Raw genomic sequence first — 26,802 nt, 5'->3', positions numbered from 1 at the left:
TATTAGCTAGCAGTTATTAAACACTTAATAACATGCCAGGCACTGTTTTAAGCTATGCGATCTGTATGGAATATTACTTAATTTCCACAACCTTATGAAAAGATACTATTTTTTTTCTTTTGAGAAGGTACTATTTTCATCTTCATTTCATAGATGTTGAAATTGAAACACAGAGAGCTGAAGTCACAGGATTAAGGCCACAGAGCTGAGAAGTGATGGAGCCGGAATTTGAACCCAAGCAATTAATGCTGATATTAGTTCTTGTGTGAATGGTAATTGTTTTGAAACAATGATCCTAGATGATTATATGACCGGATTAATCTGGCAGTTGTTCTGTGTGAATTTAGAGTTGCCTTCCCACCTCAGTTTCCTAAAAACAAAACAAAACAAAACAAAAAAAACTCTAGCTTCACTGTGTTTGGGTTGTCATGGCCTACCCCCTCTTGCCACCTCATTTGACTCAACTTTTTAGGGAGAAAATATTCAATATGTGGTATAGGATTTCCCTTTCTAATAATAATGTAAACAACAAGAAGTCTGAAATTGGAAGAACAAAATGACTCACCTAAGTGAGTTAACCTTAAGAGGTGGAACTTGATTTCTAGATTTTAGTTAATTGTCTAACTGATGTACTAAATATTAGTTACTTAAGTATTAAAACGGGTAGACATAATAGTTGGGGAGCTGCTGTAGAGGGGGTGGTTTGAGAAGGCTTCTTTCAGGAGGTGACATTTAAGTTGGTAACTAACAAGAAAGGGGCAGCCATGTGAATAGCTGGAGGGAAGAGCATTCTTACAGTTTTACTGGAAGGGGGTTAGAGGTATGTGGTACCCTTATGCCAAAGAAAATTAGTTACTTCTATACAACCAGTCTGATTCTAGAAACCTGGATCAATGAAATATTTTGATTATATAAAAAAATCTGTTACCCAGGTCTTGTTGAAATAGCATTAGAAACTACTGAAGGACATATAGAGGAGGAGTGTTGAAAAATGGTGATGGATGAGCAGAATGGTGAAAAATAAAAAGACATGAAGCTCTATAATTATATTGTATGGTGACAGTACCAATAGAGATTGCATGTTTTTTCTCCCCAGTTTTTTTTTTTTTTTTTTTGAGACAGAGTCTCACTGTGTCACTCAGGCTGGAGTGCATTGTCGTGATATTGGCTTACTGCAACCTCTGCCTCCTGGGTTCAAGCGATTCTCCTGCCTCAGCCTCCTGAGTAGCTGGGATTACAGGCATGTGCCACCACGCCCGGCTAATTTTTGTATTTTTATTTGAGAGGGGATTTCACCATGTTGGCAAGGCTGGTCTTGAGTTCCTGACCTCAGGTAATCCACCTGCCTCAGCCTCCCAAAGTGCTGGGATTACAGGTGTGAGCCACTGCGCCCGGCCTCCCCCAGTTGTTGAAACAATAATGGAAGGTAATTTTATTCTTAGATTATTTAATGTTTTTCAGTTATCAGGATGCGTTAGATTGTTTGTGTATATTGTTTTGCTTGTTAATTAAGTAACACAGTGAATAAGACAGACAAACATATGAAAATGTACATTTATTTTATTTTTTTGAGACAGTCTGTTGCCCAGGCTGGAGTGCAGTGGCCCTATCTCGGCCCACTGCAACCTCTGCCTCCTGAGTTGAAGCGATTCTCTTGTGTCAGCCTCATGAGTAGCTGGGGCCATGGGTGCACGCCACCATACCCGGCTAATTTTTGTATTTTTAGTAGAGATGGGGTTTCACCATATTGGCCAGGCTGGTCTCGAATTCCTGACCTCAGGTGATCTCCCAAAGTGCTGGGACTACAGGCATGAGCCACTGCGCCAGGCCATTTCATTTTTGGAATATTCTTTTTTTTTTTTTTTTGAAATGGGGTCTCGCTCTGTCTCCCAGGCTGGAGTGCAGTGGCGCAATCTCAGCTTACTGCAACCTCTGCCTTCCGGGTTCAAGTGATTCTCCTGCCTCAGCCTCCTGAGTATCTGGGACTACAGGTGCATGCCACCACGCCAGGCTAATTTTTGTATTTTTAGTAGAGACGGGGTTTCACCATATTGGTGAGGCTGATCTTGAACTCCTGGCATCGTGATCTGCCCGCCTCAACTTCGCAAAGTGCTGGGATTACAAGTGTGAGCCACCACGCCCGGCCTGTTTCTGGAATATTCATAATCTTTTGTTGTCATTTCAACAGTGCTCACAGCAGCTTCACCAGGTGTAGATTCCATCTTAAACCACTTTCTTTGCTTATCCATGAGAAGCAACACCTCATCTATTCAAGTTTTATCATGAGATTGCAGCAATTCAGTTACATCTTCTGACCCCACTTCTAATTTTAGTTCTCTTGCTTTTTTACCACATCTGCAGTTACTTGCTCTACTGAAGTCCTGAACCCCTCAAAATCATTCATGAGTATTAGAAGCAATTTCCTGGTTGGGCACGGTGGCTCATGCCTGTAATCCCAGTACTTTGGGAGGCCAAGGAGGGCGGATCACCTGAAGTCAGGAGTTCAAGACCAGTCTGGCAAACGTGGTGAAACCCCGTTTCTACTAAAAATACAGAAATTAGCGGGGACGTGGTGGCGGGCGCCTATAATCCCAGCTACTTGGGAGACTGAGGCAGGAGAATCGCTTGAACCTGGGAGGTGGAGGTTGCAGTGAGTTGAGATTGTGCCCTTGCACTCCAGCCTGGGCAACAGGAGCGAAACTCTATCTTAAAAAAAAAAAAAACAAAAAAAGCAATTTCCTCTAAAACTCCTGTTAATGTTGATGTTTTAACCTCCTCCCATGCTCATGGATGGCATTCTCAGTGGCATCTAGAATGGTGAATACTTTTTAGAAAGTTTTCAATTTATTTTGCCATCAGAGAATGACTATGAATGGCAGTAGTAGCCTTACAGAATGTATTTCTTTTTTTTTTTTCTTTTTTTTTGAGATGGAGTTTTTTTTGCTCTTGTCACCCAGGCTGGAGTGCAGTGGCATGCTATCTCGGCTCACCGCAACCTCCGCCTCCCGGGTTCAAGCAATTCTCCTGCCTCAGCCTCCTGAGTAGCTGGGATTACAGGCATGCATCACCATGCCCACCTAATTTTGTATTTTTAGTAGAGGCGGGGTTTCTCCATGTTGGTCAGGCTGGTCTCGAACTCCCGATCTCAGGTGATCCGCCTGCCTCGGCCTTCCGAAGTGTTGAGATTACAGGCGTGAGCCACCGCGCCCGGCCGTATTTCTTAAATAAAATGGCTTGAACGTCAAAATTATCCCTTGATCCTTGGGCTATGGACTGATTCTTGTGTTAGCAGTTATGAAAACATTTATGTCCTTGTACATTTCCATCATAGCTTTTTGTCAATGAGAAGTAATTTTTTTTTTTTTTTGAGACAGAATCTCACTCTGTTTCCCAGCCTGGAGTGCAGTGGCATGATCTCAGCTCAGTGCATCCTACAACTCTGAGGTTCAAGCAATTCTCGTGCCTCAGCTTACTGAGTAGCTGGGATTACAGGCGCCCACCACCACGTCTGGCTAATTTTTGTATTTTTAGTAGAGATGGGGTTTCACGATGTTGGCCAGGCTGGGCTCGAACTCCTGGCTTCAAGTGATCCACCTGCCTTGGCCTCCCAAAGTGCTGGGATTGTAGGTGTGAGCCACTATGCCTGGCCTAATTGGCCTAATTTCAATATTGTTGTATCTCAGGGAATAGAGAGGCACGAGGAGAAAGAGAGACAAGCTGACTGCTGGTTCGTGGAGTAGTCTTAACACACAACATTTATTAAGATTGCTGTCTTATATGGACAGTTTGTGGTGCCTTAAAAGAAATCAGGGTAACGTCAACGATTACTGATTACAGATTACTATAACAGATACAATAATAATTGTAAATTATTATTTACAATTGTAAAATACAATCTTTATTATTTACAATTATTGTAAAATACAATCTGATTACAGATTACTATAACATATACAATAATAGTGGAAAAGTTTGAAAATATTGTGAGATTTATGAGAATGTGACACAGGCGCAAAGAGAGCACGTTACTGGAAATACGGCACTAATGGACTTGCCCGACTCGGGGTTTCCACAGACCGTCAGCTTGTCAAAAATGCAGCATCTGTGAATTTCAATAAAGCAAAGCAGAATAAAATGAGGTATGCATGTATTGCCATCACATGTACACTAGTAAAATACGTTTTTTTTTCAGTAGGTGGATCAACCTCAAATTTTAATATAAAGCATTACTTAAAGGAGAATATAGGGACTTTCATGACATTTCTTATATGTACATAAAACTTCATGAAAATAATGTAATGCTATCCAGCAGTTTATTTTAGAAGTACTGGAGGCTAGGCATGGTGTCTTATGCCTGTAATCCCAGCACTTTGGGAGGCTGAGGTAGGAGGATCACTTGAGTTCAGGAGCTGGAGACCAGCTTGGGCAATATAGTGCGACCCCATCTCTACAAAAGAGAAAAGAAGTACTGGAGTGTTACAGCTCTTACAGAATTTGTCTAGCAGGTTTTCCAGTCTTTACGAGAAATGCCCCCATGCAGAAGTAGTAAATACTGATTCATGTAAAATAATAAACAACTTTATCTTTCAGTTTTTAAAAGACGGTCTTGTAACGTTGCCCAGACTGGCCTTTAATTCCTGGGCTCAAGCGATCCTCTCACCTGAGCCTTTTGAGTAGCTGAGACTACAGGCTGCACCTCTGCACCTGGCTCTGCTTGATTTTTAATTGTTGTATTGCTGTTGCAGCTATGTTTTTTTTTTTTTCTTCAGTGTGAGGATGGGCAAACTTTTTATGTAAAGTCTCAGGTAATAAGTATTTTAGGCTCTAGGGCCATATAGCTTCTCTGTTGCATATCCTTTTTTCTTTAAACAATCCTTTTTTTTTTTTCCGTTTCCCCTCAAATTCCTTTTACCATAAGCAACTCTTGAGGAACATAAAAATCATTCTTAGCCCAGAAGCCAGACCAAAACAGGTTGTGGGCTGTAGTGTCCTGACCCCTGATTTAAAGATTGATAGCTTTGAAATGGAAAGTTTTAACTTTCTTTTTTTTTCTTTCCCTTGTTCTGATTGGGCTGTTAATTCATTAGGTATTTACTCAGTGTGTATCATATGAGGCATGATTCCTCTGCTAATTTTGGTAGTGGTAGAAAGATACTTTTGCCAAGCTTGGTTGTTAGGTTTTCATTTGTCCAAGAGTTCCTGACCAAGTGTGAATGGATGTTGAAGTCAAGGTGTTTCTTTGGCCACACAATGTGCCTTTGGGGGCTATATCTATGTGCTTCTGGTACCTTCTTTTAATTTTCACAAAGACACTGCTTGCCGACCACACTTTTGTCTAATGTGGGGCTATGACCCCCTGGAAGAGGCATCATTTTCTGATTTTCACAGAAGCATAATATGGTCAGGTGATGGTCCTGAGTAGTGGGTATATGACAGATACACTAGTAATTATAATACAGATCTAAACTGGAGAGTTGAAAACAGCATCGTATATTTGATTGAGATAATCGAAGGAAGACTTCCTGAAAAGATGGCATTTGAGTTTCAAGGCTGAGTAGGATTAAGTATTATTATTTAAAAAATGCCTTGGACAATGCATTAAATAGAGTTAACAAATCACATCACTTATAGTCTCCAATTAAAAACATTTTACTTAAACATAATTTTAGACTTTTAGAAAAATTGCAAAGATATTATAAAGAATTCTCCTATATATCTCACCTGTATTCTTCAAGTAACATTTTACCATATTCACCTTAACATTTTCTCTGTATTGGTAATTGTATATGTAAGATTTAATATAAAATAAAAATTCTTATTAAACATATGAGAGACATGATGCCTCTTTAGCCCTAAATACTTCAACTTGTATTTACTAATAACAAGGGCATTCTATTTCAAAACCACAGTACAGTTGTCAAAATAAGGAAATTAATAATTGTGTCAAACTGTTATTCTGTTTATAGACCTTCTAATGTCCTTTAAAACAATCAACAAATCAACATTTTTCTGGTCAAGAACCAGTAAATATGTATATTCTACATATATATACACACATATATATACGCACATATATTCTACATATATATGTGGAATATACGTATTTACTCCCCCTGTCCAAGAACCAATCCAGGATTGTTACCTTCGGTTATCATGTATCTTTGGTCTCCTTTAATCCAAAGCAGTTTCTTTGTCTTTTATGACTTGACACTTTTGAAGATTACAGGTTATTTTGTAGACTGTCCCTCAACTAGGGTTTATCTGAGGTTTCCTTATGATTAGATTCAGACATTTATTTTTGGCAGGAATACAACAGAAATGATTTGTGTGTTTTTCTCATTGCATGATATCAGAAAGTGCATTGTATATATTTATCCCATTGCTGGGGTTGTTAACTTTGATCACTTGGTTAGAGTTGTGTCTACTAAGTTTCTTCATTATAAAGTTATTTTTCACTTGGTAATTTCATCAGTATCTTGTGGGGAGTTACTTGTGGTTATATAAATACTCTGTTTCTACTTTCCCTTACTATATTTAGCTTCTGTGGACACTTTTGCCTGAAACAGTTATTTACTATGGTGTTACCAAGTGGTGATGCCCTTTTCTTCCATCATTCTGTCTACATTTTTTTTTTTTTTTTTTTGAGATGGAGTTTCGCTCTTATTGCCCAGGCTGGAGTGCAGTGGCCTGATCTTGGCTCACTGCAACCTCTGCCTCCCGGGTTCAAGCAGTTCTCCTGCGTCAGCCTCCCGAGTAGCTGGGATTACAGACATGCGCCACCACTCCTGGCTAATTTTGTATGTTCAGTAGAGACAGGATTTTTCCATGTTGGTCAGGCTGGTCTCCAACTCCCGACCTCAGGTGATCCACCCACCTCAGCCTCCCAGAGTGCTAGGATTACAGGCGTGAGCTGCCACACCAGGCCTTCTTTTTCTCTTTTAAGAGATAGAGTCCTGCTTTGTCACCAAGGCTGGAGTGCAGTGGCATGATGATAGTTCACTGCAGCCTCAAACTCCTGGGCTCAAGTGAACCTCCCACCTGTAGCTGGGACTACAGGCACCTGCATAACACCTGACTGTTTTTTAAAACTATTTTAGAGATGGGGTCTTGCGAAGTTGCTCAGGATGGTCTTGAACTCCGGGTCTTAAGTGGTCCTTCTGCCTCAGCCTCTGGATTAGTTGGCATTACAGGCATGAGCCATTGTACCTGGCAAGTGCATATTTTCTTTTTTTTAAGATGGAGTCTCGAGGCCGGGCGCAGTGGCTCACACCTGTAATCCCAGCGCTTTGGAAGGCCGAGGTGGGTGGATCAGGAGGTCAGGAGATCAAGACCATCCTGGCTAACATGGTGAAACCCTGTCTCTACTAAAAATACAAAAAATTAACTGGGCATGGTGGCACACGCCTGTAGTCCCAGCTACTCGGGAGGCTGAGGCAGGAGAATGGCTTGAACCCAGGAGGTGGAGGTTGCAGTGAGTCAAGATCATGCCACTGCACTCCAGCCTGAGCGACAGAGGGAGACTCCGTCTCAAAAAAAAAAGAAAGAAAGACGGAGTCTTGCTCTGTCACCCAGGCTGCATTGCAGTGGCACGATCTCCGCCTCCTGAGTTCAAGCAATTCTTGTGCCTCAGCCTCCCAAGTAGCTGGGATTACAGACATGTGCCACCACACGTGGCTAATTTTTGTAGTTTTAGTAGAGGTGGAGTTTCACCATGTTGGCTAGGCTGGTCTTGAACTCCTGACTTCAGGTGATCCACCCGCCTTGGCCTCTTGAAGTGGTGGGATTATGAGTGTGAGCCACTGTGCCCAGCCAAGTGAGTATTTGCTTATGTAGTATTTTAATTTTATGATTTTTTTTTTCTTTGAGACGGAGTTTTGCTCTTGTTGCCCAAGCTGGAGTACAGTGGTGCCATCTCGGTTCACTGCAGCCTCCACCTCCTGGGTTCAAGCCGTTCTCCTCCCTCAGCCTCCTCCTCCTGAATAGTTGGGATTATAGGCGCCTGCCACCATGCCTGGCTAATTTTTTGTATATCTAGTAGTGATGGAGTTTGAGCATGTTGCCAGGCTGGTCTTGAACTGCTGACCTCAGGTGATCCACCTGCCTTGGCCTCCCAAAGTGCTGGGATTAAGGCATGAGCCACCATGCCCAGCCAGAGACTGTTCATTTATTTTTTTTTTTGAGGCGGAGTCTCGCTGTATTGCCCAGGCTGGAGTGCAGTGGCACAATCTCGGCTCACTGCAAACTCCGCCTCCCAAGTTCACACCATTGTCCTGCCTTAGCCTCCTGAGTAGCTGGGACTACAGGTGCCTGCCACCACGCCTGGCTAATTTTGTTTTTGTGTTTTTAGTAGAGATGGGGTTTCAGCCCGCCTTGGCCTCCCGGAGTGCTGGGATTACAGGCGTGAGTCAGGGTGCCTGGCCAATCATACCTTCTTTTACTGCATTAATTATGGTTTTCTTTCGTTCTTAAAACATGTTTATAGTGACCACTTTTGAAGTTCTTATTAAGTCAGACATCTGGTTATACAAGCAATTTCTATTGCCTACTTCTTTTTCCGGTGGGTGGGGTTATACTTTCCTGCGTCTTAGCTTGTCGTTTTTTTTTTGTTGTTGTTGAAAACTGGACATTTTGAGTAATGTAGTAACTCTGGATACCTCATTAGCCTATGGTTGGGGGTGGTGGTTGTTACTGTTATTTGCTTATTTGTCTAATGACTGGCTGAATGATTTTAGTGTTCTATCCTTCTTCTCTCCCTGTACAGTGTGACACGTCTGATGCTAGTTTTCTTGGGATGCAGCCTTGGGTATGCCTACCATCACTCTAGAATCACAGTGATTTTGGCATGGCTTTGTCTCTTTTCCTGACTGTACCCAGCTGTTAAGCTACACTAATTACTAGGTGATGCTGTGTAGTCATTTCTTGGTGTCCTTGGGGGATTGGTCCCAGGACCCCTCCCCTGTTGGATATAAAAATTTATGGATGCTCTAGTCCCTCATAAAATGGCACAGTATTTGCATATACCGGTGCACATCCTCCTGTATGCTTTGTCATTTCTAGATTACTTATAATACCTAATATGGTGTAAACACTAGGTAAATAGTTGTTATATATTTTTTATTTGTCTTATTTTTATTGTATTTATTTTTAAGTGTTTTTAATCTCGAGTGATTGAATCTGAGGATGTGAAATCTGCAGATATGGAGGGCCTGCATTGTTTTCCATGGAGCTTTGGGCCTAAACTGCTCCACAGACTGATCTGATCAAATTTGCGCTTCTTTGAAGGGATAGTTTCTGAGATCAGTATTTGAAATTTGTTCCGATCCACAGAGGAGTCCTCCCAGCTCTCTTTCGCTAGTTCTGGCCACCAAACTAGACAACTACAATTTAGCACTTATCTCCAATGATTCTACCAATCTCCTCCAACCAAGTGCCTTTGAAAGCATCATTAACTCTTTCATACCTTGTTGCAAATGAAATTTCTTTGGGAAGAGATTGTGAGTTTTTTTTCTCCTAAATTATGGTGCAATATAAGTAATATACCATTTTAACAGTTTTAAGTGTATTAAGTGTTTTTTTGTTGTTGTTGTTTTTTTTTGTTTTTTGAGATAGTCTTGCTCTGTCGCCCAGGCTGGAGTGCAGTGGCACGATCTCGGCTCACTGGAACCTCCACTTCCCGGGTTCAAGTGATTCTCCGGTCTCAGCCTCCCCAAATATCTGGGATTACAGGTGTGCGCCACCACGCCCGGCTAATTTTTCTATTTTTAGTAGAAACGGGGTTTCACCATATTGGTCAGGCTGGTCTTGAACTTCTGAGCTCGTGATCCACCCACCTCGGCCTCCCAAAGTGCTGGGATTACAGGCCTTAGCCACCACACCTGGCCTATGCATTGCTTTTATATGTATTTTAAAATTCATAAGTTCTCCTCCTATGATGTTTTTGTCCCATGTGATTTATTTGTTAAACCGTCATCTTTGGCCGGGCGTGGTAGCTCACGCCTGTAATCCCAGCACTTTGGGAGGCTGAGGTGGGTGGATCACAAGGTTAAGAGATCAAGACCATCCTGGCCAACATGGTGAAACCCCGTCTCTACTAAGAATACAAAAATTATCTGGGCATGGTGACGCGTACCTGTAGTCCTAGCTACCTGGGAGGCGGAGGTTGCAGTGAGCCAAGATCGTGCCACTGCACTCCAGCCTGGCGACAGAGTGAGACTCTGTCTCAGAAAAAAAAAAAAAAAAAAAACTGTCATTTTTTATGTTGCATTTACTGCATTCTGGATTTAAACTGTGAGGAACCTCATGGTATCAGTTAATGTATTCTTCCATCTTAATGTTTCTCGTAAACTGGTAGATCTGTAAACTTGATTAGGTCTATCCTATTGTATCACATCAGAAGCAGAAGGTGCTTTTTTTTTTTTTTTAAGGGAAATTGTATGAAAGTAGACAGAATGGTAAAGTGAACCCCTGCACACCTGTCACCCAGCTTTAATAGTTATCAGCTCATACCATTCTTGTTTGATTTACAACCCCATTCATTTCTCCCTTCTGTATTATTATTATTTAGTTAATTATTTTTTGAGACAGGGTTTTGCTCTGTCACCAATGCTGGAGTGCAGTGGCATAATCACAGCTCACTGCTGTCTTGACCTCCTGGGCTCAAGTGATCCTCCCACCTCACCCTACCAAGTAGCGGGGACCACAGGCGTGTGCCACCATGCCTGGCTAGTTTTTTATTTTTTGTAGAAACAGGGTTTTGCTTTGTTGCCCAGACTGATCTCAAACTCCGGCACTCAAGTGATCCTCCTGCCTCAGCCTCCTAAAGTGCTGGGATTACAAGCATGAGCTACCACATTCAGCATGTAAATTTCTTTATATTAATTTGACTGGCATTTTAAGTCACACTTGAATTTCATATTTGGCAACTATTGAAAGCATAGAGTCCTGGATATTAGTGTTTTGTTAAACCTGATCTATCTAATCATAAATATACTTAGGTCTAAAATATGCTCTTGGCCTTTCTTTATTGCGGTTCAGTATTTGTTACTATATTAAATAGTAAAATGTTTGGTTTGAGATACTAATGAAAAGATTAAAAGTAAAGCATAACTTGAATGGATACAAAAAGAAACAAGAATTTAGACTTCAGTGGATTTCAGAGAATACTGCTTCAATATGCTAACATTCCTCTTGGGTGTCCAACCGTGTCATAGATCAGTGGAAATCAGTGGTTTCTGCACTTTACTGTTTTTTTATATGATAATATTTTCCTGGTTGAATGATTCGTTCTTTTGAGTAAACTCCATGGTCAAACAATTACTTTTTATTAGTCAAAGATGTAACCACATAATCACTAAAAAGAACAGTGTGACTTATTTAAAGGGGATTATGTTTTTAAGTCTTTTATATAGCTTTGTAGGGAGGCCATATGAGTTTAAGGACAGTTCGTGGCATTTGTTCAAGGTTTTGTAACTTGGCATCTCAGCAGCCACCAGGATACCAGATCATAGTTCTAAGTAAGATTTAGGCATTTTAGCCTTCATGTACAGACTATAAGTACACCCCCCCACACCCCTACCAAAACCGTAAATTCAAATAATGTTTGAAAAAGTATAGAATTTTTGTTAGGCGAGGTAGTTTATTCCTTGTGATACAGTTCCAGAGAGGCAGCATAACCTAGGAATGAAAAACTTAGACATGGAATCAGATACACCTAGTTTAAATACCAGCTCTACTGCTCATGAACTGGATGATTTTGGTCAAGATACTTGACTGCTGAGGTTCAGTTTCCTCACCTGTAAAGTAGAGGTGATAGATTAGACATGTTGCATGTGAAGTACTTAGTATGGTGTCTGGTTTTGTAGTAAGATCTATAAAAGATAAATTATTAGTCATATTCCTTAGACTTCAGGAATTTATCTCTGTGCCATGTTTGAGGCAAACAGTTACAGAATTAGAATGTTAGAAATGAAAGGAATCCTAGATGTCATTTAATTCAAGTCCATTGTTTTCTGGATGAGAGAAGAAAGTAAGGAAAAGTGACAGAGTTGGAGACCAAGCTAGGACTGGCCTCAGAATGTTAAGAGTACTCTTCTAGGGATCGACCAGTCATGTTACTAGACTTTTTGGATCTGAATTGTGCTTTTCCTTGAATGTTTTGAATTTTGGCTTGAGTGTTGTGATTATTTTATTAAAATGAGATTCCAGTCCTATTGTCATGACTAATGTTTATGAGAAATATAACATTTCACTTTAATGATGTTTTTTAATTATTCTAAGGGGCCTAATCTTTTTCAGTGGAATGAGCTTTAGGTTGTATTATATTCTATAATTCACTTGAAAATAGAATTCATCTTTACTTGACAGCCGAATTTTGTGTACTGCATCTTTTCTGAGGGAGAGAGTTGGCAAGGAAAGGCACTTGTTCTAACGATCCACACGTATAGACGCATATTATTTAGAAATGAAAGTGCTTTGAATGATTTAGCTTATTTTCAGTTTTTTTTTTTTTTCTGCAGTTGTAATCATATGACCTGTTTTTCTTTCTTTTTTTTTTTTTTTGAGACAGAGTCTTACTCTGTCACCCCGGCTGGAGTACAATGGGGCGGTCTCAGCTCACTGCAACCTCCGCCTCCCAGGTTCAAGCGATTCTTCTGCCTCAGCCTCCCTAGTAGCTGGGACTACAGGCGCATGCCACCACACCTGGCTAATTTTTTTATTCTTAGTAGAGATGGGGTTTCACTGTGTTAGCCAGGATGGTCTCGAACTCCTGACCTTGTGATCTGCCCACCTCTGCCTCCCAAAGTGCTGGGATTACAGGCATGAGCCACTGCGCCCGGCCCATATGACCTGTTTTTCTTTTATAGATGGGGGAGAAATATGGGAAGTGACTTGGTGTCAGTCATCTGTGTTGGTTAAATCAAGAATATAATCCGTGTTTTGCTTCTGAGTAGCTCTTTATAACAGTGATTGGTTACTTTGGGAGTAAAGATTATTATTTAGAGACAGAGTCTTGCTTTGTCGCCCAGGCTAGACTGCAGTGGAATGATCGTAGCCCACTGCAGCCTCAGACTCCTGGACTCTGGTGATCCTGCCTCAGCCTCCTGAGTAGCTAGGACTAGAGGTGCATGCCACATGCCTGGCTATAATTATTATTAATTTACGTTTAGCATTAGTTTTTTTCTTCCAGTAGGCTATTTTACTTTATTTATTTGATTTTGATGAAGTTTGATTATTTCTAGTTTGCTTCCTTCTATGACCCCTACCTGTTGTGGGTCTCCAGGCAAGCAGTGCACAGGTAGAGCCATCCTTAGGTAGCCTTTAGACTTAATATTAGGTGAGCTCTCCCCACAGATAGCCTCTCCTTTATTTGAATGGAATTATATTTTAAGTTTGGAAATATTTTTCAGCTTATTTAGCCTGTTGAATTTAATAAAAATAATATTTAATCTTTTCAGAGGTCGAAACAGTAACAAAGGACTGCCTCAGTCTACGGTGAGTAACTTTAATGTTACTTATTGGGGAAAATTAGTAGCTAAAACATGATCTCTAACCACAGACCAAATGCCAAGGCAAAAGATTCCCTTCTTTTGAATTTTGTCACAGATAACTTGACTGTTTAAGTATATTATTAGCCTATATGGTTTTTTTAATGACTCTATGTATAAAATGTACAATTACTTGTTGTATTAGTCCATTCTTACACTGCTAATAAAGATATACCTAAGACTGGGTAATTTATAAAGGAAAGAGGTTTAATTGACTCATGCTCTGCATTGCTGGGGAGGCCTCAGGAAACTTACAATCATGGTGGAAGGGGAAGCAAACACATCCTTCTTCACATAGCGACAGGAGAGAGAAGTGCTGAGCAAAGCAGGGAAAGCCCCTTATAAAACCATCAGATCTCCTGAGAACTCACTCACTATCATGAGAGCAGCGTAGGGGAAACTGCCCCCATGATTCAGTTATCTCCACCTGGTCTTGCCCTTGACACACGAGAATTATTATAATTAAAGATAAGATTTGGGTGGGGACACAGAACCAAACCATATCATTTGTAAATAGTATTTTTGTCACGTGTAATAACAAGAACAAGTTGTTTGTTCTTTTCTAAATGACTAAGTGCAAATCTAAGTGAAAAACCTCCAAAAGATACGTAGAACACCAAGAGTGGAGTCTGCAGAGTTCTTTATGCTTTTTATTTTGAATTAATGTGCTTTTTTTCTGCTGCTTTCATTTTTCTCCTTTGGCTTTCTGGTCTTAAATTTTGGAATATTATCAATGAAATTGAACCGGACATGAAGGGCAGAAACTATAAGTCCCACATGATGGAAGAAATAAATGAGAAGCTATCACAAATTTTTGAGACTTTGCCTTTATTAGATTGTTTTACAAGAATCAGGAAGATATACACGTATATGGTAGTAATATGGAGTAGTGTGGTTGATCAGACTTAAGCACTGTCATTGATGCTGATATGCTGGGAGAACCTAGTCAGGGTTCTTCTGTGAAGGTATGACCTGGCTTCCTACCCCATTTATTTATACTTCACCCTTCTTAGGGTACATTTCTGTGAGTTTTAACAATTGCATACAATCAGTGTAACTACCACCACAATCAAGATAATAGAACAGTTTCATTGCCCACCAAAATCCCTCAAATCACTTTTCAGTGAACCCTCCTCTCTCTCCAACCATTGATTTGTCTTCCATCCTTACGGTTTGTGTCCTTCCTCCTCTATGGAAGTTTACTCTTGCTTTTTTATGTCACGTTTAGTCAAAATACCATTAGTTGGTATGACTGATAACACTTGAAAACCTGACCTTCTGTTCCTTCTGTTCTCTATGGAAGCAAAATATTAAATAAACAAAATCTTCCCTTAGTACATGTAAGATATCATAAACCTAACTAAACATTTTGCAACAAATAATAAACGTTAGCTTTATATGCAAATGTAAATACAGGCTGAGCATCCCTAATCGGAAATGCTCCAAAATTTCATATTTTGAATTAGGGATGTTCAAGTACTAAGTATAATGCAAATATCCCCAAATCCGAAAAAATCTGCAGTCTAAAATACTTCTGGTCCCAAGCATTTTAGATAAGGAAGATTCAGTTTGTACTAATTTCTAATAGTTTTTTTTTTTAATATTCCAGATTTCTTTTGATGGAATCTATGCAAATATGAGGATGGTTCATATACTTACATCAGTTGTTGTAAGTTATTAGATTATTGGGGATAAACTGCCTTGGGGGTAGAATAAAGTAATTCCATGAAGTTAAAATGTGGATAAATGATTGTCAAAGTAACATTGCTTAGATCATGTTTAGTCAGGATGATTTAGAGAAATAGATTAGAATTCCCTTTATCCAGTCTAATATAATTCATTGTAAAAGTACAGTTGGTCCTCTGCATCTGTGGGTTCCATATTCATGGATTCAGCCAACCTTGGATCAAAAATATTTGTTAAAAAGGCCAGGCACAGTGACTCATGCCTGTAATCCCAGCACTTTGGGAGTTTGAGTTGGGCAGATGGCTTGAGCTCACAAGTTTAAGACCAGCCTGGGCAACATGGCAGAACTCCGTCTCTACAAAAAGTAAAAAAACTAGCCGAACGTGGTGGTACGTGCCTGTAGTCCTAGTGACTTGGGAGGCTGACGTGGGAGGATTGTTTGAGCCTGGGAGGTGGAGGTTTCACTGAGCTGAGATAATGCCCCTGCACTCAGCCTGGTCAACAGTGCCAGACAGACCCCTTCTCAAAAAAAAAAAAAAAAATTTTTTTTTTTTTTTTTTTTTTTTTTTTTTGAGAAAAAAGAGGCATGGTTGCATCTGAACCAAAGATGTACAGACGTTTTTCTTGTCATTATTCCTAAAACAATACAGTATGACAATTTACATAGCATTTACATTATATTAGGTATTACAAGTAATTTAGGGATAGTTTAAAGTATTTGGGAGAATGTGCTTAGTTATATGCAAATACTATTACATTTTATGTAAGTGACTTAAGTATTATGTAATTCGGTATCTGAAGGAGGTCCTGGAACCAATCCCCTACCAATAACAACAGATAGCTGTATTCTTGTTAACCCTGCTGTGTGTGTAAAATAATGTTAGTAGTTGATTGTCTTTTGTACATTATTTTGTCACTTAAAATAGCTGGGGTCAGAAATGTTTGACTTCAGTATTAAAATTCGTACTGCAAACTCTGAGTAGAGCCTCCTGAAGAATTTCGAGAGTTCAGTGTATTGTTAATGTTTTGAAATTTTTTTATTGTTTTGTTAGTGAATACCTAATATTGAATGAAGCCTGATGAGGTATAAAAAGTAAAATGAAAACAAATATCCCTGATGACCGGGTAGTATACTGTTTCTTTGATAAATAAATTATATGTTTTTAGGGCTCCAAATGTGAAGTACAAGTGAAAAATGGAGGTATATATGAAGGAGTTTTTAAAACTTACAGTCCGAAGGTAATTTTTACTTTTTTTCTTTTTCTTACAAAGTAAAAGAACATTTTCATAGTCAGTGTTTTACCTAGTTTTTAAAGCCACTTTGAATGATTTTACTTCTCAGTTTCAAATACTGATTATTTTATAGACTGGTTTGTGTAATCAGAGAGGCTTCTTGATGTGTGTGCTTATTAAAATATTTCAACCATTTTTAAGCATTGTGAACTAATAGAGGGATGTGGTGGTTTGTTTTTTCCTCTTAAAAATTATAATGTACTTAAGACAAACCATAGAAACAAAAAACATTTAGATATGAGGATTTTTAAATGATGGAATGGATAATAGATCATATGCCTGGGAAAAAGGGTATGATTCTCTTGAGATTATTTTTGTCAAAGGCATATAAGAACTGGTACCTTGATGAGCTAAAGAATTCCTAACAAATTTTATTTTGTAAAGGTTTGGAATACTTACTTGTGTTTTTCATTTTAGTGTGATTTGGTACTTGATGCCGCACATGAGAAAAGTACAGAATCCAGTTCGGGGCCGAAACGTGAAGAAATAATGGAGAGTATTTTGTTCAAATGTTCAGACTTTGTTGTGGTACAGTTTAAAGATATGGACTCCAGTTATGCAAAAAGAGGTGGGTTTTGATTTCCTAAATATGCCTCATGGTTTATTAGATTTATTCAAACAAAGATTTTCACAGTGATCTTACAAACTTTTTTAAAAGAAATATCTGGGCTGGGTATGGTGGCTCATTCCTGTAATCTTAGCACTTAGGGAGGCTGGGGCGGGTGGATCACCTGAGGTCAGGAGTTCGAGACCAGCCTGGCCAACATGGCGAAACCCCGTCTCTACTAAAAATACAAACATTTATTTTTGTGTGTGGTGGCGTGCGCCTATAGTCCTAGCTGCTAGGGAGGCTGAGACAGAATTGCTTGAACCCAGGAGGCAGAGGTTGCAGTGAGCTGATACCGCACCACTGCACTCCAGCCTGGGCGACAGAGCAAGACTCCGTTTCAAAAAAAAAAAGAAAGAAAAAAGAAATATCTACTTTCTAGAATAACCCAAGTAAGGCAATTTTTTAGAAAAATGAGAATTTTAATGCATTTTTGTTGGAAAACAATTAGAACTTTAGAGAAAAATTAAATAGAGTTTTTGTGATCTCTTAAGAAATTAGTTTGTAAAGCATTTTCTACAGTTTTGTGGTCAACAATGCTACTGATTATATTCAACTGAAAATTTCTCGTCCCATTTGGCCTACAATGCTTTAGTTTATAAGTGGGCATGTGGCAAATCTGGAAAGAAATCAAAGTATAAGGCTAAGGAAGAAAGGTAGAGAACGGTTGGTAGAAAACAATTGTCTAATGAAAATGAAAAAGGGTGAAGAAGTAGAACATACGTATTTTAAAAATATTCAGAGTATGAGACAAGGTTTTGAGAACTTAAAAGCGATTATGTAGTTATATTAAAAATTTAGTCTCTTTTTAAGTGTCCATTGATGAACAAAGTGGGAATTCCTGTTACTCATTTGCAAGGCATTATTGAGTGTTCAGTAACACGTTGCAAGGCACTTCTGGGCAATCCTGAACTTGGTTCTCAAATTCTTTTTTTTTTTTTTTTTTGAGACGGAGTCTTGTTCTGTCCCCCGGGTGGAGTGCAGTGGCACGATCTCGGCTCACTGCAGCCTCTGCCTCCCAGGTGCAAGCGATTCTCCTGCCTCAGCCTCCTGAGTAGCTGGGACTACAGGCGTGTGCCATCACACCAAGCTAATTTTTGTATTTTTTGTAGAGACAGGGTTTCACCATGTTGGCCAGGATGGTCTTCGATTGTTTGACCTCGTGATCCGCCTGCCTCGGCCTCCCAAAGTGCTGGAATTACAGGCATGAGCCACTGCACCCAGCCGGTTCTAAAATTCTTTTATTTATTTGTATATGCCAAATTCTGTAGTGAAATACGTAATTCTGTTGTAAATTGTAGTTCAGTACAATTTGATTTTCACTATTCAAATCTATACCAAAAGCTGTTTTTATTGTTGGGCTGATTCTTCTACACTGTTACTTGGAAATAATAATATACCAGGATTCTTTCTCTTAGACTTAGGAGTCTTTCTCTTTGCTTGCTTTTTCAGAGGCTAACAGTACTGGGTATTCTTTAACTGTCTTGATATGCTGATGAAAGCACAGTGTTCTGTTTTTGAATCTTCTCAAATGTCCTTGTCTTTGATTCACAACTTTTTGTCTTAAGAGGCCTTCAGCATCCCATACAAGGAAACAAGTCTTTTTTTAGCTGCTATCTTTGGAGTTGATTTTGTTTATGTCTAGGAGCACTAAATTATTTATACTTATACTATTGAAATATTCCTCTGTTACAAATTCAAAAATTGACTTTGGAAGATAAAATTTTAGTTGAATTTAATACATAGTACTGTGGAAAGAGTATTGGCCACAACAAAAAAAAAGGTTCCCTACTCTATTGGATACCAGGTCATTTAACAGCCATTTACGGTATGCATTGTCTTTTTGTTTTTATGATGAATTGATATTTCCCAAATGTGGAAGAGTGAATATTACTTTGAGATGTTTGTGATAGTCCATTCCTTGCTCCTCTTCAAAATTAATGTCATTAAATTTTTATTACTTTATTAGATCTTCATTTCTCAGATAATTTTAGTTCATTATAGAAAGGCAAGAAAATACAGATCAGAGTGACAACTTTGAAAATCTCACTATACTCATAAGGGGATGGGTGTATTTTGCTATATATTACAAAATTAGTTTTCTTGATGAGGACATCCACTATTGGAGTAATTTCAGGTATCTTATTTTTTCTTTTCTCTCTTTTTTTTTTTTTTTTTGGAGATGGAGTTTCGCTCTGTTGCCCAGGCTGGAGTGCAGTGGCCTGATCTCGGCTCATCGCAACCTCTGCCTCCTGGGTTCAAGCGATTCTCTTGCCTCAGCCTCCCGAGTAGCTGGTTACTGAGGCATGTGCCACCATGCCCGGCTAATTTTTGTATTTTTAGTAGAGACGGGGTTTCACTATGTTGGCCAGGCTGGTCTTGAACTCCTGACCTTGTGATCCTCCTGCCTTGGCCTCCCAGAGTGCTGGGATTACAGGCGTGAGCCACCACGCCTGGCCAGGTATCTTATTTCAAAACTTACAGTGGTTTAGTGAATTATACAATTGCGTCCAGTGCGTAGTATCCTGAAAATAGTATTAAGTCATGTGTTTAGGACATCAGGTCTCTTAAGCTAAGACTATCCAGGCAGAAATTGCCCTCTTCTATAAAAGAAGAAAAGTATTAATTAGGAAGTACTATCAGTATGGAGAAAACCATTTTAGAATTATTAATTGGCATGGTTTCCTTCTTTTTTTTTTATTTCGAGATGGAGTCTCACTCTGTTTCCCAGGCTGGAGTGCAGTGGTGCGATCTCGGCTCACTGCAACCTCTGCCTCCTGGGTTTAAGCGATTCTCCCGAGTAGCTGGGATTATAGGCACATACCACCATGCCCTGCTAATTTTTTTTTTTGTTTGTATTCTTAGTACAGACTGGGTTTCACCATGTTGGCCAGGCTGCATGGTTTTCCTTAATAACAAAATTAAGGCATTTATTACTGCATCTAGATTTTTTTTTATTTTTTATTAGAAACTTACTCAGATTACTCCCAAAGTAAAGGAAGGTATGGTTTAATCAATGCTTCTTAATGCTGGGTTCACGTTTAGTCACCTGGGGAGTTTTTAAAAATGTTGTCACTTCTAGGGATCCTGGTTTAATTGTAATTAGCCTGGGTGAGGCTCTGGACAGTCAGGGTGTGAGCTATGGGTTTCATGTGATGAGATCCCAGGAGTGGCTCTGTTCTGTGGCCTTGAGAATTTGTGCTTTCTAGGCCAGGTGCGGTGGCTCACTCCTGTAATCTCACTTTGGGAGACCAAGGTGGGCAGATCATTTGAGGTCAGGAGTTCGAGACCAGCCTGGCCAACATGTTGAAACCCCGTCTTTACTAAAAAAGTAAAAAATTAGCGGGACGTGATGGCACATGTCTATAATCCCAGCTACTTGGGGAGAGGCTGAGGCAGAAGAATCGCTTGAACCCGGGAGGCAGAGATTGCGAGATCATGCCACTGCACTCCAGCCTGGGCAACAGAATAAAAAAAGAATTTGTGCTTTATTTTCTTGCCTCACAGTCCCCTTTCTGTCTCAGAATTGGCAACTGCCTGAAATAGTCTCTGCTGTTATCATTTGATAGTACTTTCCCACATCTTGAATGGATAGATAGATTGAGTGTTTTTTATAATAGAAGTGGATGAATGATTAGAGTATACTAATATGACATTGTATTTTCCTAAAAGATATGAATTGATTTCATTTCTGAGCTTTTATAATTCTCTTCTGTAATAGTGCTGTCAAATTATTAAGGTTGATAATATTAACTAAAATTTGAGTGCATATTCTATGTGCCAGACTCTGTGCTAACAGATTTACCTACATTTGTTCACATAATCATCACAAGTTGTTTCTGTAGTAGATACAGCTATTATCCACGTCATAGATGAGGAAACAGGCATATTTAGGAAACTTGCTAAAGTGAGGACACAAATCTAGCTTTTCCACTCTAACTCATGTTCTTAACATTATACTGCAGTGACATAAATTATGTGGTTTGGTTTGTTGTTTATCTCAGTTGTCATAAGTCGAGTTAATGTTTGTTTGTTTGTTTTGAGACGGAGTCTTGCTCTGTCGCCCAGGCTGGGTACCGTGGCATGATCTTGGCGCACTGCAACCTCCACCTCCTGGGTTCAAGCAGTTATCTTGCTTCAGCCTCCCTAATAACTGGGATTACAGGCACGTACCACCACACCCGGGTAATTTTTGTATTTTTAGTAGAGATGGGGTTTTACCATGTTGGCCAGGCTGATTTCAAGCTCCTGACCTTAGGTGATCCACCCACCTGGGCCTCCCAAATTGCTGGGATTGTAGGCATGAACCACTGCGCCCAGCCAGTAAGTTCCGTGGTTGTTAAAGGATTTCTCCACAAATAAAGCTAAAAGTAAAAAAAAAAAAAAAAAAAAAAAAAATTCTCAAGCAATATAAGATGCAGACTATTATGTTGTTCAAGTTTTTTTTTTTTGTTTTTTTTTTTTTAATCTTTGGCTTTATTTTTGGGGAAACCTTTTTTTTCTTTTTTCTTTTTTGTTTTCCTTGGGACGGAGTTTTGCTCTTGTCGCCCAGGCTGGAGTGCAATGGTGCAATCTTCGCTCACTGCAACCTCCGCCTTCTGGGTTCAAGCGATTCTCCTATCTCAGCCTCCCGAGTAGCTGGGATTACAGGCATGTGCCACCATGCCCGGCTAACTTTGTATTTTTAGTAGAGACTGGGTTTCTCCACGTTGGCCAGGCTGGTCTTGAACTCCTGACCTCAGGTGATCCACCTGCCTAGGCCTCCCAAAGTGCTGGGATCACAAGCGTAAGCCACCGCGCCCAGCCAGGGAAACCTTTATTTTGAGGCGGAGTCTCGCTCTGTCACCCAGGCTGGAGTGCAGTGGCGTGATCTCAGCTCACTGCAACCTCTGCCTCCTAGGTTCAAGCAATTCTTCTGCCTAAGCCTCCCGAGGAGCTGGGATTATAGGCGTCTGCCACCATGCCCAGCTAATTTTTATATTTTTAGTAGAGACGGGGTTTCACCATATTGGCCAGGCTCTTCTCAAATTCCTGACCTCATGATCCACCCACCTTGGCCTCCCAAAGTGCTAGGATTACAGGCGTGAGCCACCACACTTGGCTGCTGGGGAAACCTTTTAACATGAGTAAGGTCAGTGTGACTTTTAAGTTCTTGATGCTAACATCATTGATTTCAATAAAGTTTAAAAGTTATACTCATGCATATATGCAAATGAATAAAAGGCTTTGAAATAGTGACTTCTTACAGTACAATGAATAAGTTTCCTTTGGTCTCTTGAATGTTATACATGTTCCAGTTTGATTTACTGACAAACTGAAAGTACCTTTATGTCATATGAGCTGTGAGTCACCTTGGCACATTCATAATTAGAAGAGACCATCAGATTATCATTGGAAAATCAGTTTGTATTTATTTGAATTCCAGTGCAGACAGATCTGAGGTTCTCTTCATTTTGCTGAAACTTCTTAGGGCCTTCAGTCGCTTTTGGCTCTGTATTCGTGTATCTTTGGAATTGTCCTGTTATCTCTGCTTGTTTTTTACTTGATTTTCCATCCATTTCCAGTATTCCTTTCTCCTCTATTTTTTTCCTTCATTTTCTTTCTGCTCTTCCTGTTGCGCCATTATTCGTGTTTTCCTCTTTACTCCAACTCAACTATGGCTTTACTTCTGTTTCCTTATTCCATTGTTCCTCATACTTTTTCCTACTGCTTCATTTTCTTTGCAGTATTCTCAGCCTAGATGATAGGGGTCAGCAAATCTGCTCATCAGTAAATAAATTTTATTGTAGCATAGCTATGCCCATGCTTTTGTGCATTGTCTATGGCTGTTTTGATGGCTGTAGCCATAGAGTTGAGTAGTTGTAGCTGACTGTAGGACTTGCAAAGCCAGAAAATTTGACTGTCTCTTTACAGAAAAGTTTGCCAGCTCTTGGCCTAAATCATATTTTCCGCTGCATTTAGGGCTTTTTAGGACTGATCAAAAATACATGCTATACTGGCTTTGGTGAAGTAACAGAGAACATGCTCTGTCCTTTAAACTTACAACTAATTGCATGCTTTGATTCTAATACTGTATAATATCCTGCGATTCTTATTCATGACCATTCTAATTGGATTTAGTCTGAAGAATTACTTTTGCTTAACAGATTCTTTGTCACATTTAGTGAAAAATCATAAAAGGGGAAGGTTGGTTAATGGAAAAGATCTCCATCAACTAACCACTACCTTCCTTATCTACAAATTTATCTTCTTCCTCCGTGCCATCTTTTTTTTTTTTTTCAGATGATCTTGCTCTGTTGCCCAGGCTGGAGTACAGTGATGCAATCACAGCTCACTGCAGCCTCGACTTCCCAGGCTCAGGTGATCCTCTTACCTCAACCTCCTACATAACTGGGACTGTATGTGCACATCACTATGCCTGACTAATTTTTTATATTTATATTTTTTGTAGAGATGGGGTTTCCCCGTATTGCACAGGCTGGTCTCAAACTGCTGGGCCTAAGAGTCTTCCCACCTTGGCCTCCCAAAGTCCTGGGATTACATGAGTCACCGCACCCGGCCTCATTATTATTTTTCCTCTGGTTTTAGTAGAGAGGATTTTTAAGCCAACTTCAATCATGCCCTTGACTCTCTCCCTTCTACTTACCTCCTTGTTCTCTTTTTCTTTTTCTTTTTTTTAGATGGAGTCTCGGTCTGTCACCCAGGCTGAAGTGCAGTGGCGTGATTTCAGCTCACTGCAGCCTCAGCCTCCTGAGTAGCTGGGGCTATAGGCGCCTGCCACCACGCCTGGCTAATTTTTGTATTTTTAGTAGAGATGGGGTTTCACCATGTTGGCCAGGCTGGTCTCGAACTCCTGACCTCAAGTGATCACCTGCCTCAGCCTCCCAAAGTGCTGGGATTACAGGCGTGAGCCACCACTCCTGGCCATCTTTTTTTTTCTCCTTGCTCCTTTATACCACTTCTCTGTTTCTGGTCTCTTCAACATCTGCCTTTCTAGTTAATCTTTCCCTTTAGCATGAAAACCTATTCACTTCCTGCTCATCCTAAAAAGGATTCTTTTTTGTTTTGTTTTGTTTTTGTTTTTGAGACAGAGTCTCGCTCTTGCCCAGGCTGGAGTGCAGTGGCACTATCTTGGCTCACTGCAAGCTCCGCCTCCCGGGTTCACGCCATTCTCCTGCCTCAGCCTCCCGAGTAGCTGGGACTACAGGCACCTGCCACCACGCCCAGCTAATTTTTTGTATTTTTAGTAGAGATGGGGTTTCACCGTGTTAGCTAGGATGGTCTCGATCTCCTGACTTTGTGATCCACCTGCCTCGGCCTCCCAAAGTGCTGGGATTACAGGCATGAGCCACCGCACCGGGCCCAAAAGGATTCTTTTTAATCCTGAATTCTTCTAGCCATTATCCTGCCTAAGGCTACGATTAACCTCTAACTGCCAGGTCCTTTGGAATCTTTTTCTGTCTTTATTGCTGCACTTGAATGTTGGTTTCACCCACCTTCAGAATTTCCTCTTCTGTATTTTTTATGTTTATTGATCATTCCTTCCCTGCCTCATTCCTGGGCTTCTTTTCCTTCACACACCCCTTAGATGTGTGTCCCCAGTGTTTGTTTCTTTGCCTGCTGCTCTTGCCACATGACACACACTGCCAGCTACCACACACAAGTTCCCTCCTATCGTGTGTGTATCATTGCCCTTATACCATGTCGTATTAAAATTATATGCTTGTCTCCCCTGTTACAGTTTGAGCTCTTTGTGCTCCAAGTAAAGACAGTGATACTGTCTTTATTATTTATTCTCATGGTCTAGTATAGTGCTTTGGCACATAGTACAGGCTCAATATAAATGTGTTTGAATAAATGAAATTCAGTGCCTTAATACACTTTTGTAGAAGCATTATTTTATGGAAAGAATGAAAAAGCTATAAGTGGTCTTACATATATAATCATCCAGCAGATACTTAGAGAGCTCTGGGATGTGTTCCTTGCTGTGCTTGTTGCTATGGACAGTATGGAGAAATATAAGAATCTATTTTGGGTCCCTTTTGAGAACCTAGTGAAACTGTGTACCTAGTGAAACTGTATACCCTCACCCTAGAAAAATTAACACACATGTAGATTTTACATGTAATTCTTTTAAAAATTAATTTTTTTTCTTTTTTTTAAAGAAACAGGGTCATGCTCTGTCACTCAGGCTGGAATGCAGTGGTGTGATCATGGCTTACTGTAGCCTCGACCTCCTGGCTCAAGCGACTCTCCCACCTCAGCCTCCCAAGTAGCTGGGGCTACAGGTGCGCGCCACTATGCCTGGCTAATTTTTTTAAATATTTTATAGACACTGGTTCTCACTATGTTTCCCAGGCTGGCGTTTACCTCCTGGGTTCAAGCAATCCTCTACCTTGGCCTTCAAAAGTGATGGGATTATAGGTGCAAGCCACTGTGCCCACACTAATGTAATTTCATGGTCTTCACAGTTTCTTCAGGGAGTTCATATACGCCATGTACTCTATTCTAAGCATTTTTAGAGTTAGAGATAGCAAAGCACGTGAATAAATTCAAGAAAAATGGAATGTTGTACTGCATGACATTGAATATCAAATGGAGTCAGCGATGCAAATAATTGTCTAGATTTTACAAAAAAATTAGCCTGGTGTGCTGGTGTGCGCCTCTAATCCCAGCTACTTGGGAGGCTGAGACAGGAGAATCATTTGAATCCAGAAGGTGGAGGTTGCAATGAGCTGAGATCGTACCACTGCACTCCAGCCTGAGTGACAGAGCGAGACTCCGTCTCAAAAATAAAAAATAAAAGAATTGTGTAGATTTTAGTAGTTGGAAGAAGTTGGAGTGTTAATGTGTAATTAGAGAACAGTGAGAAATAAAATTCTACAGATTGTTTTATTCTGGTGTGCTGTTGTGTTCTCATATGGTTGTCTTTTTGGTCTTGATAGTGTATCAGTAACAGAGTACGAGTAACAAACAGGGATCTCTTCTGAACGGCGTGACATTAGAAAAGCTGTTTACGGCCTCAACTTTGCTGTGGTTTATTAAGACACAGATACGTGTTCATTCTGGGGCCAAGCAGTAACTGGAGAGTGGCACTTATTGAGGCCAGTATAGAGGCAGTACAGAGATTATTGAGATTAAAAGAAAGAAATAGGTGGAATGGATCTATGTAATGGAAAGCTAAACAGAATAGTTCGTGGTACACAGTAGAAAAGCATTACATGTTTATTAACATATGGTCATCTTCCATTTATTAAAGTTATATGTTTTATAATTTTTAGAGTATATAGAAATTCTCTACCCTATCATGTTTGCCAAAGTCAGAACAATAACTTCATTTATTAAATATAAAAAAAATAAAAACCTCTAGCATAAAATAGAATTTTATTTGGACAAACAATAAAAAAATACTGTGTGGTACTAGTAAGAGTAAGGTTGATTCAAGATACATGGGAGCAGAATCCAAAGTGTAGAAATAGGCCAGGTGCAGTGGCTCATGCCTGTAATTTCAACACTTTTGGAGGCTGAGGCGGGAGGATGAGTTCAGGAGTTCAAGACTTGCCTTGGCAACTTGGCAAAACCCCATCTCTACAAAAAGTACAAAAATTAGCCGGGTGTGGTGGTGTACTCCTGTAAACCCAGCTACTTGGTGGGCTGAGGTGAGAGGATCAC

At 40.0% G+C, this 26,802-nt stretch overlaps 1 protein-coding gene and 1 non-coding gene across 51 annotated transcripts in view; both read left to right on the top strand.

The window, feature by feature from the left end:
- ATXN2 (ataxin 2) overlaps positions 1-26,802 on the top strand; it is a 146,707-nt gene that overhangs the window by 29,948 nt on the left and 89,957 nt on the right. For 46 of the 50 annotated variants that reach the window (XM_054663571.1, XM_054663565.1, XM_016924240.3 and 43 more), the window contains exons 2-5: positions 13,455-13,491; positions 15,154-15,213; positions 16,398-16,469; positions 16,941-17,091. In XM_054663571.1, the coding sequence (XP_054519546.1) occupies positions 13,455-13,491; positions 15,154-15,213; positions 16,398-16,469; positions 16,941-17,091 (320 nt within the window). The remainder of the gene's footprint in view (positions 1-13,454; positions 13,492-15,153; positions 15,214-16,397; positions 16,470-16,940; positions 17,092-26,802) is intronic. The other 4 variants (XM_016924245.4, XM_054663569.2, XM_063784958.1 and 1 more) reach the window with 1 other exon arrangement.
- On the top strand, positions 4,472-4,534 carry LOC112205119 (U7 small nuclear RNA). The gene has a single exon (XR_002938974.1). It is a non-coding gene; the product is annotated as a U7 small nuclear RNA (small nuclear RNA).

Source organism: Pan troglodytes, chromosome 10 (assembly GCF_028858775.2).
Source record: "Pan troglodytes isolate AG18354 chromosome 10, NHGRI_mPanTro3-v2.0_pri, whole genome shotgun sequence".
NCBI classification, from domain to species: Eukaryota; Metazoa; Chordata; class Mammalia; order Primates; family Hominidae; genus Pan; species Pan troglodytes.
Note: the sequence above shows the minus strand (reverse complement) of the source record. Positions and strands in the feature narration are given on the sequence as shown.